At 38.6% G+C, this 20,709-nt stretch overlaps 1 protein-coding gene across 23 annotated transcripts in view; it reads left to right on the forward strand.

Moving 5' to 3' along the window:
• SCML2 (Scm polycomb group protein like 2) overlaps positions 1-20,709 on the forward strand; it is a 65,806-nt gene that overhangs the window by 25,666 nt on the left and 19,431 nt on the right. For 18 of the 23 annotated variants that reach the window (XM_085531170.1, XM_085531126.1, XM_085531185.1 and 15 more), the window contains 4 exons: positions 316-550; positions 5,062-5,150; positions 6,514-6,757; positions 18,796-19,046. In XM_085531170.1, coding sequence (XP_085387296.1) covers positions 316-550; positions 5,062-5,150; positions 6,514-6,757; positions 18,796-19,046 — 819 coding nt within the window. The remainder of the gene's footprint in view (positions 1-315; positions 551-5,061; positions 5,151-6,513; positions 6,758-18,795; positions 19,047-20,709) is intronic. The other 5 variants (XM_085531241.1, XM_085531253.1, XM_085531259.1 and 2 more) reach the window with 1 other exon arrangement.

Here is a 20,709-nt window from a genome sequence, read left to right on the forward strand (position 1 = left end):
GTATTATTCATTCTTGCCCCATCTTTGCATTCATGTTTTTGCAATATTCCTGTCTTACCCATCCTGTCTGTGCCCATGTTTTAAAAAATCAGTTGTATTTATGCAGCAGAAGCAATCAAGTACTTGAAATTATGCTGCTGGGAGGTTATCCAATCTCCTTTCCTGATTTACTCCTGAATGCTGAAAGTTCAAAGTCTTCTTTATATTTACCTACTTCTATGAAACATTTGAATGAATGAAAGCTGTATATTGAACTGGCTGGAAATTTAGCAATGCAAACAACAATAACAAAAAGTCTTTTATCTCTTACTGTAGTCCAGAATTCCACCTACAAACGACTTCAAAGTTGGTATGAAACTGGAAGCCCACGATCCTCGCAACGTTACCTCTGTTTGCATAGCTACAATAATTGGAATCACCGGTGCCAGGCTGAGGTTGAGACTCGATGGAAGTGACAACAAAAATGATTTTTGGAGGCTCGTGGACTCCTCAGACATACAGCCCATCGGGACCTGTGAGAAGAAGGGGGGCATGCTGCAGCCTCCTCTTGGTAAGAGACAAAGCTTCTGAACTAATGTCTATGGAGCAGAGATATTGTATAGTCAATTCTACCTTTTTGTCATAGTAAATTCAGTGATACTTACACAGAGGTAAGTGAACTAGTTTGGGGTAAGTGAATTGTGACTTTTTCCTTCTTTTTTTTTATGAGGAGTTTCTTTTGAAATAAGAATGAGCAGAATAATTGCTTTTTTGCTTTAGTTATTTAGTGAAGTTCCTTAGTATTAAATAGTAGTGTCTGTCGGCTTTTGTAATGGTGACATGCTGTCACGTACCCATTCTGAAACTTCACTGATATATATACACACCCTACCTTATGAGTACATATGGAGGCAATATTTTATTGCTTTTTGTTGTCCATGGCCCTTTTAGTAGAACTTAATAAGGACTAAGTTTTGGGTAAGGCTGATCACCTTTTTTGACTCTTCAGTAAAGCAGAGTGGCCCAGTAGAAGACACTTGCTGTTAAGCCAAGTGTGAAGTACTTAGCTGGACTGCATAAACTGCATACAGTTCAGGACAACTTAAGTTGAGCACATAATTTTCCTGGGCACTGAATGAACTGTGATCTGAGAGAGGTAACGACAAGATTTCATCAGGAAAGAGCCTCTCCAGAGCTGTAGCAAACTGCATGTGTTTTTCATTTCCTCAAGCTGACACGAGGGGGGGATGTTTGACCAATTTGTTGTGTCTGGTTTGTGAGCACGAAAAATGCTCATGAGCAAGACTGCAGCTATCCTATGCTGAGAAATAGTCTGCAGATTTATTTTTTTGCCTTCCATGAGCGGAATGAGCCACAACAATACGTCTCCCAAAACTGAGAAATAGTGCTTGAGCTTAGTGAAAATTAACTGAGAAAGTTTATTAAACAGGGGGGTGTACAAGGAATTCCTTGCTATACAATGAATACTCAAAATTAACTTTGACCAACAACTGTGAGTAATATAACCGTGGCATCATTTTTCTCTTCTGTGATTAATCTGTCTATTTAGATCTACATTGTTGTACTGTTTGGTAGGGCTTCCGCTTCTGGGTACAGAAATCTTTAAAGAAAATGATATTTCTTATTAGTTTGAAAATAGTTCAGCTTTTCAAAAGCAAGAAAAATAATGACAAACTTTCATCTTAATTCCACACACAAAAAAGCCCAAAACAACAAAAAATCACCAGACACAAACAGCCCTACAACAGCAACACCTCCAATTCTTTTATTCTGTTATCTGCATTTATAAAATGCAAAAAATAATGTTCTTAACAAAAGGAGTGTACTGTAGCCAAGAGATGATCACTGCTGTTTTCCACTCTTAGGGTTATAAACTTACTTCTTGCTTTGGTGTCTTCTAACTGTGACATGTGACAAGGCAGAGGTGTAGTGAAGAGCACAGATTCATTAAGGTTAAAAAGGCCCCTAAGGTTGGAAAGTCCTGTCATCGATCCATCACCACCATACCATCAAACCATGTCACTCGGTGTGTCATCTACCCCTTTGAACATCTCCAGGGATGGTGACTCCACCACCTCCCTGGGCAGCCTGTGCCACTGCATCACCACTCTTTCTGAGAAGAAATTTTTCCATCTTCCTCTGATAGAATTATAGAATCATTGGTATTGGGAAGGTTGCTGTGCTTTCTCTTGCTGACCTGAGGAAACTCTTCTACCATATCTATTAACAGATTCCAGATCTTCTGTTGGAAAGATAAAGTGAAAAGTATAATTTCATTGCAGTGCAAAACTTGATTAGCTTGCAGACAGGCAGACTGATACAGCAGGAGTTCACTTAGCCAGTAAGTTGCTTCATGTAGATTGTAAGGGTAGATATTTTTGTGCTGTTATGCTGCTTTAGATAAAGGTAAGATAGGCAGCTAGGGCACCAGTCCACAAAAAATATTATTTGAGATAGATACAGTCTCAGCTCAAAATGGCTTTTTTTTTTTAATCTTTTTTTTTCTTGTGAACATGGAGGTTTTGAATGAAAGCATTTGAACTTCTTGACACCGAAGGGAAAAGATTCTGATTTGTTTTTATTTTGTATTGGAGAAATGACTGTTCAGCCTCTCTGAAGTTCTTGGTAGAACCTTCTAGAATGAATGTGGTGTTTCTGTTCTTTCATGTGCGATGTATAGCTTTTGTTCAGTAGCACAGTGCCTTTAAAAAAATGTGTTTCTGAACTGGCGAGATGAATTAAACAGCTCTGGATTCCGTGTGATGAAGACAGTTGAGCCATTAAGAAGAGAAGATTTCTGAGATCATCAGTTGAAAGGTCGATGACTTCTCTTTGGATTTTGTTTCTTACTCCTGTTGGATCAAGCTACTTGCAGAGCAGCCCCAAACAAGCAGATGTTTCCCTGCATCCCGGAATGCAAGTTTACCTGCTCTCAGAACAATTGCTGTTACTCAGAAAAGAATGGAAATGCCATTATTTTTCCCTCCTGTCTAAGATTTTTCTAGAGATAGGCTGAATTCCAGCAGTGAAGCATTCTGGCATACCTAGATAAATTTTTGAAAAAGCCTTCTTGGCAGCTTTACAGCATCCTGTTCCTGGGCAAAGCTGGGAGCTAATTGGGTGTATAATTACCTCCTGTTAGACATTTAAGCAACTGATTTTATTTTATATATTTTTTTTTTCCTGAGTGGTAGGGAACCTTCTGGATACTAATGTTCTATTTCTCTCATAATAGATATTCCCTCCTACCTCATCTTTGCATAGCTTTAATTATGTACGTTACATAAGGCATTTTAGAAAATGATTAGCGTAGGAAAGGGTCCCTGTTTTGTCTTCTCTTTTTCATAGGTGATTTTTTATGGTTTTGAGAACTTAATGTTCTCAGCAAATTATGATGAAGGTAACATTTACTGTGTTTTTACCAGAATGATCTATAGGCCAAGTGCAGTTAATTGAAACTGTTGTTTAGCTGTCATTCCTTTTTCTTTGTGTATGTGTCTTTTCTGTGCTAGCTGGTTAGGAATACTGTATTTCAGTAATCACACATGTTTAGACTGCATAAAGACTCCGGTATGAAACCAAGACTGATAATCAGCTCGGTAGTCTTCAAATTATGACACCATTTCTCAGTCATGAGCTTTTTATTAATTTAGGTGTTGCGTAGGTAGTTTCAGTGCATAATTTTTCATTCAGCTAAAGATTGCTTAAAGCTGTAATTTGAAGAACGATTTAAAAATATAATCCATGTGATTCAATTTGAGACTACTTAATGATTTAACTGATCAAGAATTGCCAAATACATTCCACCTTTCTAGTGGCATTCTTCCAACAGACTCCTCATGGTTCAACTGTGAGGGAGCTCATCGGTTCCTGGCACATTCTGGTAGTAATTGCTTTATGGAGAAATTTCCAGTTCTCTCTATTATGTCTATTTGCCTGTAAAACTGTGTCTGGCATGTAACTGTAAAAGATGAAGTAAAAATGTCTACTGTGTTACCTTATTTTTACTTTAAAACATCCATTTGGTAAGCAGTGTAAAGGTTGTCAGTTTGTTTTTTTTTCTTTGTTTGTTTTGACTGGAAAGCAGTTGATTCTGAAGGAAGATTATCTGAAATGAGAATATTTTCAGCCAAACCTTTGTTCTACTTGCATCAAGTAGTTCAGCTAAATAAATTTGATTCTTGTTCGTACTTCCTATTCATTTGTTTCATGAGGGATACTGGAGTAGAAACTTCCAGTTTGTGTTTCTCAATGTGCTATATGCATCTATTACAGCCATTATATGTTTCTTCTTCACAGTTATGTGTTCTTTGTTAAGAATATTTATTTATTTTAATGGCTGATGGAGAAGAAACCAATTGGTCATCTTCTTTCCTGTGATCTGATGAAAGATTTAAAATAGCCTTGAAAATAAGAGTCTCTATTCAGTAAATGTGGAGCTGAAGAAGTCGTTTGAGAATGAGAAGTAGCCCTGTAAAGTAAACTGAGTTATTTCTGAGTTAATTTTGCTTGGGAAGTTCCACTGAGCCAGGGACTGTGGGATCTCCTGTGCTAGAACTCATGTGTTGGTCAGTCTTAAATGTTTATTCCCAGGGAGGTGGTGAAGTCATTGACCCTGGAGGTGTTCAAGGAATGTTTGGACGTTGTGTTGAGGGACATGGTTTAGTGAAAACTATTGGTGATGGGTGGATGGTTGGACTGGATCATCTTGTTGGTCTTTTCCAACCTTGGTGATTCTGTGAAAAGCTGTTACTACATTTATTACACTGTTTAGCCAGAGATTGTTTCCATTGAACTATATATATATATATTAATCTATCAAATCACAAACTAACAATGGCTGATTCTGTAAGCAAACCACTCAAAATGGAAATGCAGTGCACGGTTTTCTGTACCAGCAGCTCCCCTATCTGGGCTTTCTTGGTTACTTCTATTTTGTCCAAGTCCAAAGTAGAGGGAGTCAGGCAGTAATAAAGCCAAATTGACATCTTTTTCTTCTCATTGTATTTTACAAACTGAATGTAGGGATGTTATACACAAGTAATTTTTTGTGTTACTTAGGATTCCAGATGAATGCATCCTCTTGGCCAATGTTTCTCTTAAGAACTCTAAATGGAGCTGAAATGGCACCTGCAGCATTCTTTAAGAAGGTAAGAAGAAAAGGACTGCTAGTAAGCTGTTGGTCTCTGGTCACATTTTTTATTGAGAATGCCAAGATATTGCCTATTGTCTGCAACACAAGAAGGCAACTATTATTTAAAACTGCTTTGAAATGGATTGGCAAGGTACAAAACTAGACAAGAAGTGGTCTGCTTCTAGTCCATTGGATGGGTATCTCCTTTCCTGAGTTGAGACTTTTGAAGTATGCTGTGTTGTCTAGAAAAATGTGTTAGCACATTTCTTGTGTCATGGATGGAAGACATGATGCCTTGTCTCACATTTCTTAAAGGCGTCATACTCATATTGTGATTATGCACAAGATGAAAAAAATTTTTCCTAGAAGAGAAATCCTTGGAACAAAATAGTGCTTGGAAACATTTTGTTAAATGTTTTAATTGGGTGCATTACTCATTATTTAAAATGTAATGAGGAAGATGTTGACAGTTGAATAAGCTCTTCTGCCTGATTTTTTTTTTGTTTTTAACTATTGTAAAACTGCACTGTAACACAAAAAAATATATACTAAACAATAGTGGTATTAAAATGACATCTTCATTTTTTTTTGTTACGGTGCTGTCAAAGAGAATAGCTTCATTTCTGATACTGAGGTTAACATTTAAATGTATGTCAATAAATCAGAGAGTTCATTTCAGACCTGCCATGTTACTTACATGTTTAACTTCATGTAGTTTTCTGAGGTGTGTAGAATCAAACTTCCCAGTGGTAGCCTATCAGCATGACTGAGAGGATTGTTTTTTGGAGGCTGAGGTTCCTGATGTTGAGGCGGTAATTCAGGTTCCCTTGTGTCACCACTTCTGCACTGAGGATACATTTTTGCTTGATTTATTTATTTATTTATTTTTTGGTTGACTTGATTTTTGCTTCTCTTTTATCTACTTGGAATTGGTTTGAGGCAGGCTTAGTTAATAAGAGGCCTATAAATAATGTCCAGTGCTAATGAATTTTTCATGGACTAATTGAGAGATGAAGCTTTTACCAGACATTTATCAGTCCTCAGAAATACCCATTCCTTGCAAATCTTCTCTTCTTTATTAGCGTGTGATAATTTCATGTTAGTGTCTTTGCTGTCCTGCTGCCCAGGCATAATGTATTGGCTGCAACTTATTTCTTATGTAAATACTTTCAGCACAGCCTTGCTGTCATTGGGAATTTTGCTAATTATCCTAACTGTGTTTGTGGGAACAGAATCTAGATTTTTGTAATACAGAAGGGGAAAAGCAAATATGACACATAGGTGAGTTTCTTTGAGTATCTGTTATAGCTTTTTGATAGTACTAAGAAATAAGAATGTTGAAGAAAAATAGAGGTGTTCTGACTAATGTTTTTTTGTAGGAACCACCAAAACCTGCGACAAACTCCTTTAAAGTTGGAATGAAACTTGAAGCTATAGATAGAAAGAACCCATACTTGATTTGCCCAGCAACCATTGGAGATGTTAAAGGAGATGAAGTTTTTGTTACGTTTGATGGCTGGAGAGGAGCATTTGACTATTGGTGCAGATGTGATTCTCGTGATATTTTCCCAGTTGGATGGTGTAGCTTGACAGGAGATGCATTACAACCACCAGGGAACAATGGTAAGATGGTTAATAATATTGCTTAATTGTTTTTCCCTCAATTACAGCAGAATTTTAAAAACCAGCTGGCTGTATGCAGATAAGAATGGAGATTTGATTTGCGAGTAGCTGAGGAGGGTGAAATATTGTTCAATTTTCTTTCTGTAGTTTAAAGCAAATAGAATACTTTCTGGGAAGCAAGTTTCTGTGTTTGTAGCAACTCTGAAAATGTTTTAGTTAATATTTGCTATGAAAAGGGCTTCTGGTAATCTTTTTTTGTGTGTGTGTGCTTGTGAAGAATCTTGGACTTAAGATAGGTTTGCTGTTGGTATTGCAACTTTTTAATGGCATCGATATATTATCTGCAGCAGTACTTTATATTAAGGTAACTGCTAAGATTGTAGGTTTAAACCGCATTTTTAGGAGGTTTTTGCTTCATACTCAAAAAGTTCTGTCTCAGAGCTGCCTATTCTGAATTTATTGTCCTCATTTTTTATTTATGGTTATGAGTATGTTTGGTAATAGAGTCCATTTAACCTGTGGCAACCTTGCTTTATAATATTCGGCCACCTATCCTGGAAAAATGGGAGATTAAATAAAGAGGAATATTGAAGGTAATTCCTCTTCTACTCTTGTATTTCTGTAATGCAAGATTTTTCTGTCAAACTATGTGGGCTTTGCTACCCTTTCTTTCTTCAGATTTGACAGAAATTAAGATTTTTGTAGGTGGGAGTCGTATTTTGGTTCAGTAAACAGTACTTTAGAACAGTAAAGCAGAACAGTCAGTACTGTTCACCAGAACAAGTTGTTCTAATGGTGAACATTTTTGCAGCTAGTGCTAGGTAAGGAACAAGCAGACTGGTTCCAGCTCCCACTGAAGTACAAAAGGAATGGGAGCAGTGAGGCGAGAAATCATTCATTCCCCCTACTTTTTCCTCTGTTGTTTTTCTCAATCCTTTGCCAATGGGTCAAGAGTGTGTGGAATATCTAGGCGATAAAAGAGTCCCTTTCTCAGCTGCTTGTTTCCTCTGAGACCTTACTCTCACCTACCTGTCCGTAATTGCTGTCTACAATCACGGCCAATAGGTCACAGCAACTGTAATTTAGTTTAGTCCATGGCACTAGATTTCAGCCAGGGAGGAATGATGTGTGTAGCTGTGCTGGCAGATCAAAGATGGGCAGGTACAAAATCACAGTGAGAAGGGAGGGGGAAGTGGGGTGGAGGACAGTATAGATTTGATCAAAATAGCGCAGAGAGTCCCAAAGTGGCTACAACCTCAATGTATCTGTATTCCCAGTCTGCAAAGTGCTTGCCTCAGCTTCTTTAGAAGGCCGACTTTTGTCTTTAGGAGTCATAAAAAAAGTCTGTTTTTATGATAAGTTAGTTTATGTCAACTGGGGAGAAATAAAAGGGCTTTATACAAAAGGGATCGTGTAAGTAGGTGATGTATGTTTTTTTTTTAAGATACTTTTGTGACTATTTAAATTGCTGACTCCAATTGCATCTTCTAGAAAGAAGCATTATGAAATGTTTAGTCTACTCCAGTTTCGGTGCTGGAAAATGAACAGTGTTTTGAGACAATGTGTACAGCACTTCTCCTGCCTGATTAGTGTTTGATAGACATCAAAGAGTAGTAGAATAATAAATTTGATTAAATATTCCAATTGTTCAGATAATAACATAAACACAATTCTTGAGTATGCTGGAATTTGATGAAGGGTGAAAGACCTACCCAAGGAACTCTGGATTCTGTTGTGGTTTTTTTTATGAAGAACAGTAACGCTTTAGGTACCGATAAAACCCAAGGTTGGGTTTTTGCAGATATTCCAGTCAAAACTGGAGAATTTTGGAGACATGGTAGAAATGGGTGGCAGGGAGGTGAAGGCTAAGGGTTTGGTTATGTGCAGTTCTAAGGGTTTGGTTATGTGCAGTTCTGAAAGTGCGTGCAAGGCTAACTGCACCGCACTTAAAGTTTTCAGAACACTTGCAGTTTTGTTTCTTTTTTTCCCCCATTTGGAGCAGGAAGTTTGTTCTTTAAATTTTGCTTCATGAGTATGTTACATGCATTTGTCAAATTTACATAGCTAGATGTAATATTTTTTGCTCTCAGGTTGTTTTTCAGGGTTATTTGATTGCTGTTGTAGCCATTAAAGAACTGTAATGATAGTCCTTTATTAAAATGTAAATAGTGGCTTCAAGGAGAATGTAATCAGGTCATTTCAATTCAGAAATATGATGAAGTTGTCAGGATTCTTCATTAAGTCACATTAACATTGACTACTTCTGTTAAGGAGGAAAGCATGGCAGATAATATATTGTAGGAATCCGCTTGAAATATTATGGTATCATTCTGGCCCAGACTTTTTTCCTGCCGATTATTTGAGTGTTTCTGTGTTCAGCTACCACAATAGAAAGTGAAAATAATTGACTGAATATGGCTTAGATTTCAGAGCAGATAGAGGGGAAAAAATTTCGCTTTTTTGTAATTATTATTTTTTTCTGGGGGGTATTTAAACACGGTAGATCACAAGATAATGAACTGAAAACAAAACAAATTTTAATTACCAAGAAAAAACAATATCCTGTAATCTGAGTAGGAAAGTGATAAGTTATGCTTTAAGTTTCATCCATACCTATGACAACAGTTTCCTGCCTTGAGTCTTATATTTTTAATGTCTGAGAGAGAAAGTGCAGTAATGGAGATGATCTGAAAATTAGGGAGCATTTTAATGCAGTTTACTCTCTTAGGATGCTCTGAGAGAATGTAGGACTTCTGTCTTGGGTAGCTCTTTAACAGTTTTAACACAGACTTCTTAGATATGGGTTAATTTATTCAAAACTAGATATGTGGTGTATTTAGTCTTTTTAGCCTTTTATTCTCATGATTTTCATTGGTATAGAAAAAATAAGCTTAGGAGCCAAGACACAATTAGTAGAAGATAAAATGGGGAAGATAAATAAGACGTTGTTCTCTTTGTGATGTTCAGTCCTTAATCTTGTTGATGTTTTGTCTGTGTCCTTTTCATCAAATGTGATTGAATGGATGTAGCTTGGTGTCAGTGTATATGCATAGTAGTATGAAATGTAGTTGTTAATATTTCTACTAGCAGAAACTGTACATTGCTAGTTTTTTAGTTGGCTTCCTTAAAAGTATCTAAGACAGTAGTAATTTATGTTGAATGTGGTTTGACAGCATTGCTTGATGTCAGGTTGACCTGCTGGCCCAAGGTTAGTATTTTAAGGATGCAGCAGCTTGTGTTATTCCATGTCACATAAGTGCTTTTATAATGACTTTTTGCACAGGAGCACGAGTGTGAACTATGACATGATAGTGTCTGCTGGATGAATGTGAAGGACTAACTGATCTGTGAGGCTTTTTCTGGTAGTGGCTCAAAGCAGATAGCTGAAGAAAAGCGTAAGCATGCAGGAGAGAGGTTTTCAGAAGTATTCCTAGTATCTGGCAGTCTAGAAGCTGGTAGAACCCAAGCCCCAGATAATGCCTTTATGCTTTATCAAACTAGGCAGAGTTTGATCATTTGTTCAGTTGTGTTTTGGAGCCATATGAACTTGTAGCACCTCGAGCATCCCATAGAAGGGAGTTTCCTGCAAGAGGGGATGACTTTTGCCTTGCTGGTAGTCTGGTAGTTTCACTTTTGTGTCTTTTAGTTCTTGTACTGAAACAGCTTCTTGTACTTTTAGTTCTTGTACAGGAAGAGTGGGTGAATACTCATTCCCTAACTTCTATCGGTCATGTGTTTTTTTCTGTGTCCTCCAAACGGTATCTGCTGCAAACTTACAAAATCCTGTTCTGTTTTCTTGTACCTTGCTCTAGGATGAGTTTAATTCTTCTGGTCACCTTTGTTATTCTGTACTGTTTTCATCTCAGCTCTGCCATTTTGAGCTACTAGAGCCAAAAGTGTGCGGGGATGTCTAAGACTTAAAGGCATTGTTCTGGTTTCTGTTTTGTTTTCTGTTCCTTTTACAATTGCATTTGGGATTCTCATTGTACTGAGCAATGAATTAATACTGCCATAGAAATATTTATTTTAATTCCAAGATGTTTCTTCTGTAATGCTTCGCTGTTTGCAGAAGCTCGATTATTTTTAATTGCTTGAAACTGAATTTCATCTTTTACTTCCTCACCTGCTGAGCAGCAGCTCAGTTTAGCAAGGTCTTTCTTTACTCAAAGAACTGTTTTGCGTTGGTTGCCATTGTATGCTTCACTCCTGTTGTAAATCATATACAGATAAAATGCACAAGACCAAGCAGGAACGTCATCAGGATTTCTCTAGAGACCTCTTGACTTTGGATATGTCTCTTTGTTCCTGGTCACTGCTTAATATTTTCCAGTAAATTCTTTAGAAAGGGCCATGAAGGTCTTCTCTCATATCCATTGTTAGTTAAGTCTGTTAGTTAAGAGACTGTTATGCAAGATCTTGTCAAATGCAAGCACACAGACTACGTCAACTGACTTTCAGTCATCTGATTGCCTACTGATTAATTAATAATGATAATAATACGATTCTAATGGATTTATGAGATGTGACTTTTCTCTACAAAAGCTGTGTTCAGTTCTCCATCAATACATTGTGTTTATCTTTGTGTTCACTACCTTAGTTCCTGTACAGTAGTTTTTAACAACTTGTCCAGTACACATACCACGTGTCTTGTCCATAACGTTTCTGGCTGGGGGACTGGCATCATGTTAGGTACCTTTATGCCTCTGGACCCGAAGCAGTTTTGAAGACAAACTTCATAGTATTAGTTTGGACATACCACTTTTTATCCTTAAAACTTCAATGGGCTGTCTGCCCAGCCAGCTCTGCTCTTTGTTTCATCTCTGATTCCTGACCTCTGCTACTGGTACTTTGTGTCATGAGCTTGTTTGAAATCCTTGTGAAGAAGGGTTCTGATAAAGGAACTGATGTCAGCTTCCTTGGAGCAAACACAAAGACAAAAAGAACAGTTGATCTTGTTGCTTTAGTGTTACCTTCTGCATTTTTTCTGAAATTTGATCATCTCTTTGGTTCCATGTAACTTCTGCTTTTGATATACTTCGAAAAGGCTTTTTAAAGTCTGGTACCTTTTGCATGTTTTTCTATCAACTGTTTTTCTGAGCCAAATGAAATGTAATGATGAATGAAATGAAATGATGTCACAATAACTGTATTTTCAGCTGCATTGTTCACAAATGTGCAACATCATTGTAAACTGCAGTACTGCTCTATACAGGAAGCATTGAAATGACCTCAGAGAGCACTAGAGTAATATCTATGAAAAAACAGTGTTTTTTAAAGTAGCAATAAATAAATAAGCACAGTAATCCTTAAGTTTCATTATAGAAAGAAACATGTTGAATTTGCACAGTCTCATACTTCTGGAGATTTCATGTTACTCTCAGTGCAGCTGGCTTCTTTCTGTGAGCAGGTCACAGAAGTTAGGCATACAGTAGGTAGATATATGCTGTCTTCAGAACTGTAGATGAAGAATTCCACAGTGCTTCAGGCTAAAATCTGATTTGCCACATTCTCTCGCTTATTTGGTATTAATGTTTCTTGGCATCATGCAGCAGGGTCTGGATGCTGCTGCTACAGGGCAGAAATCACTTACTTAAAAATAAAGGTTTTACCTCTCCCAAAGGTGTGACCTTATTGTAAGACTGGTTTTGTCACCATCTTAACACACTTATGAGGTAACTGTAATTCTCTTTCAAACTGCAAGTGCTCCAGGCACATCTGATTTTTTTTCCTGTTACATGGAATTTTTTATTTATTTTTTATTTGCTCTTAGAATAGAACAGTTCAGCTGGAAGGAACCTTCAGAGACTACCAGGTCCAACTCCTGACCATGTCAGGGCTAACCAGAAGTTAGAGCATGTTACTGAGGGCTTTGTATAAATACCCCATGAACACTGCCAGGCACAGGGCATCAACTGCCTCTTCAGGAAGCCTCTTCCAGTGTCTGACCACCCTCATGGTAAAGAAAACTTTCCTAATGTCCAGTCTGACTCTTTCCTGGCAGCTCTGTGCTGTTCCCCTTCTGCTGTGAGTTCCTGGGAGCAGAGCCCGGCACCTCCCTCTGCCTCCCTTCATCAGGGCGCTGCAGGGAACAGTGAGGTACCTCTTGGCCTCCTCTTCCCAGTGCCTTCAGCTTCTCCTCACAGAACATGCCTTCAGCCCTGTTACCAGCTTTGGTGCCTCCTTTGGATGTCTCCATGGACCTTAATGTCCTTTTTCTGTTGTGGAGCCCAGAGCTGCTCATGATGATTGATGTGAAGCCACACCAACAGTATTATAGCAGGAACATGACCTCCTTTGGCTGCTTGGCTGTGCTCAGGATGCACTGCTGGTTGATGCTGAGCTGCTGTCACCAGGGCCCCCATGTCCTTTCTTGTTGGCTGCTCCTCAGCCACTCTCCTCCCACCTGTGCCTGTGACTGGCACTGTGCTGTCCCAGGTGCAGCATGTGATGCTTACCTTTGTTGAGCTTTGTGAACAATGTGTCTAGACCCTCATCCCTCCAAGCAGTCAAATGCACCTTGCAGTTTAGTGTCTTCTAGTCAGCAGGAACCTCCTGAGAGTCCCATAACCTTTTGTAAATTGTTGAGAGAGGTCCAGCTATAATGTCTGCAGACTCCTTCAGTGCTCTGGGCTGAATCTCAGTAGACTCCATGGACTTAGGAACACAGAGCTGGTAACAGCTGTTCCCTTACCATTTTGTCGACCATAGATCAAAAGTCACTGCTCCCTGAGCCGGGGTCCTCAAACACTGTGGACCAGGCACCCTATGATCTGTGATTGCTATTAAATACTATGATTTTAAAAAGTCATTAAATGCCTCTACCTTTTCCTTACCCTCACTTATTAGGTGAACATCTGCTTCAAGTATTAGCCCCATGCTTTCAGTTTACCTCCTTCTACTGTTGACATGCTTGAAAAAGGTTCCTTTGTTGTCTAACTGGTTGCCATCCACTCTAGTGGAGCTTTTCTTGTTTTCTCACTGAGATGTGAGCTGCAGCAAACTCCCTGTGAAGTCAGATGTTGCTTCCAAAGGTCGTATATTTTCTTTCTGCCCAAGTTGCAGGATACCTGTTTATCCAGGCCAATCTTCCTCCCTGCTTACTTGACCTGTGGCGCAAATCAAGACCTCACATCAAGGCCTTGTGAATACTAACACCATCAGTGGTTGTGTTACTTGGCTAGTGAATTGGATTGGGTGGATATTTTCTGAATCTGTGTTAGTATAAATAAGCTATATTAAGAATATCAGACAACAGGGGAGACCTGGGCTGTGCCTGAGGATGGAGGTGATGAAGCAAGAGTTCTGCAGTACTGTTAAGGGAAGTCAGAGGGAAAGAAACACTTTGCCTCAGTTCTATCTCATATTGCTTATTGTCCTCCATTTCGCCTTTCAGGACTGCAGAAGGCAAAGATTGTCCAGAGAAGATAGCAAAATAACACTTTTTTTTTTCTTCTATTTAAAATACTGGCAGAAATATAAATAATGGATAGAAACAGAGTGTATTACACATACTTTCATGCGACTCTCTTCTTCTTCAACTGAGATGTGAGCATGTACATTATAGTAATGCTTAGCAGTAAGTTGTTTTGAAAACCTGCTAATCTTTTCCACCTCCTTTCTCAGTTTGTCAAAGCTATCACAATAAATACGCGGTGTATTAAAGAATGCTAATTTTATAGTTAAAATTCAGGGCTAGAATTCAAGTAGCTTTCCATTACTTCCGCTGTGGAATTCTCCCATGGATTTAGGCTAAGTTGCTAAATCTCTTTGCCTCAGTTTTATTAATCTGCAGATGAGAGTGGGCCAGGCTTTTGCATTCTCAGTAGAACGTTCTGCTTCATTCTCAGGCATGTGAACTATATTGTATTACAAACAAAATAACTCCTGTCTTGACAGAAATGATGATCTAAACTCTGAATTACTGTTTTTACTGTCCTAGTAGGCAGCTTCACGTGAGGTATAAATGCTGTTCTCACACATATAGGAAAAATGGGTTCCTACCTTCCTTCATGCAATTTTGCTTCAGATTTCTTTCTTCTTTTCATGTAATTGCTGCTCTCCGACACTCACTGAACAGTAGATTTGAAATGTTAATATTACAAATTGGAAGATTTTTTTTTTCCTTGGAGTGAGTTAAAGAGCTAGAGTGAAACTGTTGCTATGGATTATTTGAGGGAATTTTAATAATTAGAATTGCATGAGAGCTGTCATCTGTTCCATCCCTTCTCAAGTGCTGGAGCTGTTCCGTAGCTTTGGATTTCACACTTGTCTTACATATCTGACTTATTCCATCCAGAAGACATGAAGGATAACATTATGGAGTCCAATTTTGCAGTCCTGCATGTGCCTTGTGAGTTGTTTTTGTTGGTTGTTTTGTTTTGTTTTGTTTTTGCTTCTACAAGCAGGAATTGGCTCTAGTGTAAAATCTAATCCTTCATATCCATTTCATGGAAGTAAACTTGGTTGACTCCAGTGGATCTGCTTGTGCAAAACTGGACTGAATAGTGGTAATACATTTTAAGGTTATTGGTTTTGAGGTATTTCTCTTAAAGGCATAGGATACAAAGTTTATAGGCGCCGGATTCTCACAGGAATTGTTTTGGACAATAAAATGGTAATGTTTTGAAAGAGCAGTCACTGAAGTTTTGAGAGTTCTTTGAGTATTGCATGAGTGTACCCAACTATAGCCTTTGCTAGCTTGACAAAATAACAAGTACTCTTGTGGCCTTTGAAAACTGTGTTTAGTTGTTAATATTACTATGTTAAAAGATGTTTATGATCTCTGGTTATTGAGGACACCAGTATGGTTTCTGGATATAAATAAGAGACTTGGGAAAGAATGCCATGGGATGCATCAAACTCTTGAAACTTGAGCAGTTGATATTTTTGTAGAAGAGCAGCATGAAACAAATGCTTTATTTTGTTTGTGCAAATGAGAAGACTATTGTGATGCAAAGCAGTATCCTGAAAAGGCAAATGTGCTTTTTTTTTCTGTTGTAAATATCCCAGCTAAATAGTGCAGTAATTGCAAGCAGAGCTTGGCACTTTTTCTCTCTATTCTTTTCATTGATATATTTTAACAAGTTCTCATGAGACTATTAAAACATCTTAGTTTTTGGAACATGTGGTCTAGTGGGGATAACTTGGTCTGTAGATGCAGTGGGTTGGCAACTAGCTTTTGCATGTCTTTTCATTTCCCTCTAGATCCTCTGACCCAGCATAACCTTTGGTCTCCCTCTGAAGGCTGGGGTGAAGGAAGCATGAGCAGGTGACTGATGATCACTGTCAATACAGCCTGCAGACAATATGTGAATTACTTTAGCAGTCTCCCGCTGCCCCCCTCCTCTCTTAAATCAACAAATGCAAATAGCTGCCTCCTCATTTGCTGCTATCTCAGGGAGGCTGCCCAGGCAGCATGGGCTTTGTTGTAGTCCTGCGTGCTGAAAAAAGCAGCTTCAGCTTTAGTTAGAAGAAAAAAATATCAAATGGGACCTGACCCCCCCCCAATGGTTAACGCTGCTAATATTTGGTCCTTTGGCGTATGCAGGTAGGAAGATGCTGTGCTAAGAATACTTGCTGTGTGTATTTCAAGAGGGCGGCCTGAAGTGGTTAAACTGTTTGCATTGTTAGTCTTTGTCTGTAAATATCCTTCAGGAGGGGAGCAGGGGTTGCTCAAAATATCAAAACTCATACCCGTGCTTGTAGGACCTGTTGACATTGTAATTATCTCTGTATTTAACATATGCTGTATTTTCTATGAAGGAATAGAAATACATTTGCTAGATTTCAGCAGGGGTGCAAGGAATTCGTGAACCAACAATTACAAGTTCGCTATGGTTTAACACCTAGTTGTGTAGCATGAATAAATAAAAACAGCTGTATTTTGCATTCGTGTAAGCATAACATGTGTAATATGTAGTACTGTGTAGTACAGCATGTAGTCGATACTGTTCTGCTTTTCCAGAAGTACTGGTTAATGCAGGTTGTCACTCGGCACATCAGAGACATGAGAGTAGTGTTTTGCTAACAGTTTAATAAAATTCTCTTCAGCTTATTTTAAGCTATCATTGCCTATGAAAATACGTTTTGGTATAGGAAAGTGATTATGTTCCATATTGAGAAGGTGTTCCTTCTAAGGTACCTAGGGATGTAATGTCTGTATTTAATGTATTAGGATTGCAACCGGTCATAGTGAAAAAAAAAAATGGTTCTGAACTGCCATTTAGGAATATTAGATTAGAAATTGAATCAGACAAATCACAATGTTTGTAAGCGGTCCTGCAGCTTCAAAAATGAATGTCAGTAGTACTTGTGTTTCATGAGAGTCTGCTTGGAGTGTGTAATTCATTCTTACTGCTATATTTTTTACTGCGAGTACTTCATAACAATTAACTTGAATGAAAATTCAGAGCCAAAATAACAGTTGCAAAGGTAGGTACTGAACTGTTCAGGTGACTGTCACTCACACAGCTACGTGTTAAAACCATTGCTTAATCACTGAGTATATTCTCCAAATCTCATTTCAGATGTATCTTTGAGTTTTATTTGCTTACAAGAAAGTATCATTGCACTAATATTGTAGGGGAAGGATTACTACAAATTCATGAAAACTCAAGAAACCAAGTACTTAGAAGCCACCTGTGTTCCAGTTTTAGACCGCAGTACTCCTTTGGATCGGGCACTGGTGACTCACACAAAGCCCACTTGAACCCTAACTTGTAGTACTTCTGCATCATGTCACATTAAGCGCATAGTGCTTATAGTTAGTGTGGATCATGGAGATTTTCCTGTATCAGCAAGCTGCAAAAAGCAAGTGGTAAAGACAGCATGGTACTAGAAAACCAACTAAGTTAAGTGCCAAGACTGTATTTTCTCCTGTTCCTTTCCCATGCTTCTCATAACAAGGGTGGTTTACTATCACAAAAATTCCCATTTTCATCTTCTTCTTACCTCTCCTTCAGCTGCTTCTGCATCTGTCTGTCCATCATCGCTCAGTCCAAGAAACAGAATGTAGTTCTTTGTGGACTTGGTCGTTGCTTTGTGTTGGCTATAAGTAGTGTGGTGCAGGACATCTTCTCATTGAGGATATCTTCCATTTGACATCCTCCTGGTGTTTTAATCAGTCTGTTGTTAGAGGAATCATTACAGTAAAATCATCGTTAGTGCTTCAGTGAAGGGAGATGGGTGGAAATGGCAGAAGACTAAGGAGTTTTGTTCAATGAAATCTTATTACAATTTGCAGCTTCTCATCAGATTATAATGCAGACACATGTTGTATGTAGTGGATCAGATTTTTATTGGGATGGAAGAATCAACAGAGAACCACTCCAATGTTAAGATGAAATAAAAATGACATTTTATTTTTGCTTCCAAAATTAAAACATAATTAAAAAATATATATATCAAATCTGTTCCAAGTGTGAAAATCTGAGTACAGTTATGTGAACTTTCTAAACTGACGTCTCAGACAGATGCTGATGAACGATACTTTGCCTGTCATCAATTTCTCCTCTTAATTGGATGACTTCTTCATTGCTCAGAATTGGTTTGTAGCTTGCTAGAAGTAGTTGGCATGTCTTGTAATTGTGAGAACTGTGCCGGGGGGAGAGTGGATGCATTATGGGCTGTATACCTTGTGAAGTATTATGATGGCCTTCTTGATGAATGGTACTTTATCTTGTGATCATGAAAATCATGGGAAGCATTCATAAGGTGAGTGAATTAATTCTTTTTTATTTTTATTTGAATGGTTTCTTTTCTTTTTTTTTTCCTTTTTTTCTTTTTCTTTTTCTTCTCCCCCCACCCCTCTAGGAAGGTCCCTTTAAAATAATGGGCATAGAGAATTCTCTCTTTGGCTTTAATGAAAATACATAGTTTCATGCCAACCACTGGGGTTCAAAATATCCAAGTAATATTTATTTTACAATGTAAATTGTGCACTACACTTTTTTTTTTTTAAGCCTTTATTAGAAAAGTTGCTTTCCATCGTTCATTTTGAGGTTTTCCCCCCCTTCCCTTTTGTTTTTGTTTTTCCTCAGTTTCCATTACAAAGAGCAGTGCAAAAATCCAATCTTCCCCTTCCAAAGTGACCCGGCGTTCAATGCAGTCTCCACAGAAATCTGCTCCAGTACCAGCGCAGCGGGGCAGGAAACCAGGTCGGGGCAAACCCCCTGGACAGTCTACAGTTCCCAAGAAGGGCAGGTCTCCTAAAAATATTCCCCTGACCAAAAGCACCTCTCATACTGAGAATCTTAAAACAAGGAAAAAAAGTTTAAAACCTGGAAAAAAGGTCAGTCCTTATCTACTACTTTACTTTATATTGCAAAAATTTTGTAGTGAGATTATTTTTATTATTATTTTAATTCATTTTCTGGCTTCTCTTCAGCCTTCAGGGCTCTGCTGTGTTCAGAAGTTGATTACAACAAAACATTTAGAATAGTTATTATAGAATATCTCAGGATAAACTTCTGGTATTCTCTTATTCCAGTACAGGAGTACTGATCTAGATTAAATTATGGATGTGTTGTTGGTATTGAAAAATACTATTCTGGAGTAGACATTTCCAGTAACATCCCAAAAACTAGGGGGAAACCTTTAGGCTTTTTAGTCTGGGTTATTTTATTACTGTGGCATATGCATGCTTTTCATTTTTTTCCTCTCATGTTGAACAACAAGAGCAAAAAGATTAGGAACAGTGAGGATTTTGGTGAGAAGTTTCGGCATTGTAAGCATGCAGCAGGATTTGACAAACTAATCTTTGGGATACCCCCTCATCCATGAGATCTTGCATGAACTGAGACGCTTGTTTTCAGGCGATGCATTTCCTCAGGTGTGAGCCTGAAAGGCATCGTGCCTTGCTCCCTTCAGAGTTGAGTCTGAGACACGGATGGTGGTCAGCCATCTACACACACCCTGATTTCCAAATGTTGAAGTTTTGTTTTTCTTCCTTCCTCCAGTCTGGGTCACTGTGGGCTTATAGGAAATTGCTTGTTGTGCACAGGAGGGGATGAAGTAATGGCATGAGTATGACTTTGCCCTTTAGTATTGGTCAGTGTGAAGCACTAGTGAAGTGTGGTATTAGAGCACACCTAAGAGGCTTTAGGATGAAAAGAGGTGATTATTTTGGTTGCAATGGTGGCTGCAGGGTAAGGAACAGTCTTCTGCTGCCTGTCCATCCCAGTTGGGCATGCAGACCAGTAGGCTGCTGGGGCAGGTGGGCTCCAGCTTTAACTCCTGCTTGTCTGAAACCACAGGGAGGTACAGGTTACAGAGGTGAAAACTGCTCCCACACAGACTGAGATCATAGGTTGGCTGTTTTCCATAAGGCTTAGGGGCTTTAAAGGAGATCATTTGAACATGTTTTCTTATCTTAAGGAGATACTCGGCTATGGCAGGATGTGCATTTTGTGTGAGGGTTTTGTGCTCCTCTGTCTCTTGTGAAAAAGGCTGGAAGATAGTTGCAGGCATCTCACCTTTAGAAGAGGCTTCTGGGCTTTAAATGCTGGGTGGTGGGAAATGTCCTCTCAGAGCACTGCACTTGGCACCTGGTCTGTGTGAGGTGTGGGGCTTTGCTTGGGATTGGGGGTTACTTTGGGTAGTTCTTGCGATCAGGAAGGGAATCTAAGCTACCTTCACATGCATTTGATTTCCTCTGTGGGACCAGTCATCTGCATTAGACTTTGTAGTATCTTGAGTTTGAGGCACCTATCTAACGTGGCATGTTACTACTGTAACTTTTGCACTGAGAACTTTACAACTGGCCTCCTTTAGAGAAGCCATGGAAAGCTGTTATTGCTATGTGGTATGTGGTAAGTATGTGGTAAGGTTGCCAAGATATTACACATATCTGCACTCTTCTTTGCAGTGATGTACCTAATACTGTAAGGGTGAAGAGAGGAGAAATTGCTTAGTGGGAGTTCTGTGCATACTGGGTATGTATGATATAGAGTGAC

This window comes from Coturnix japonica, chromosome 1, assembly GCF_054131305.1.
Source record: "Coturnix japonica strain WE chromosome 1, WE-NBRP24, whole genome shotgun sequence".
NCBI lineage: Eukaryota > Metazoa > Chordata > Aves > Galliformes > Phasianidae > Coturnix > Coturnix japonica.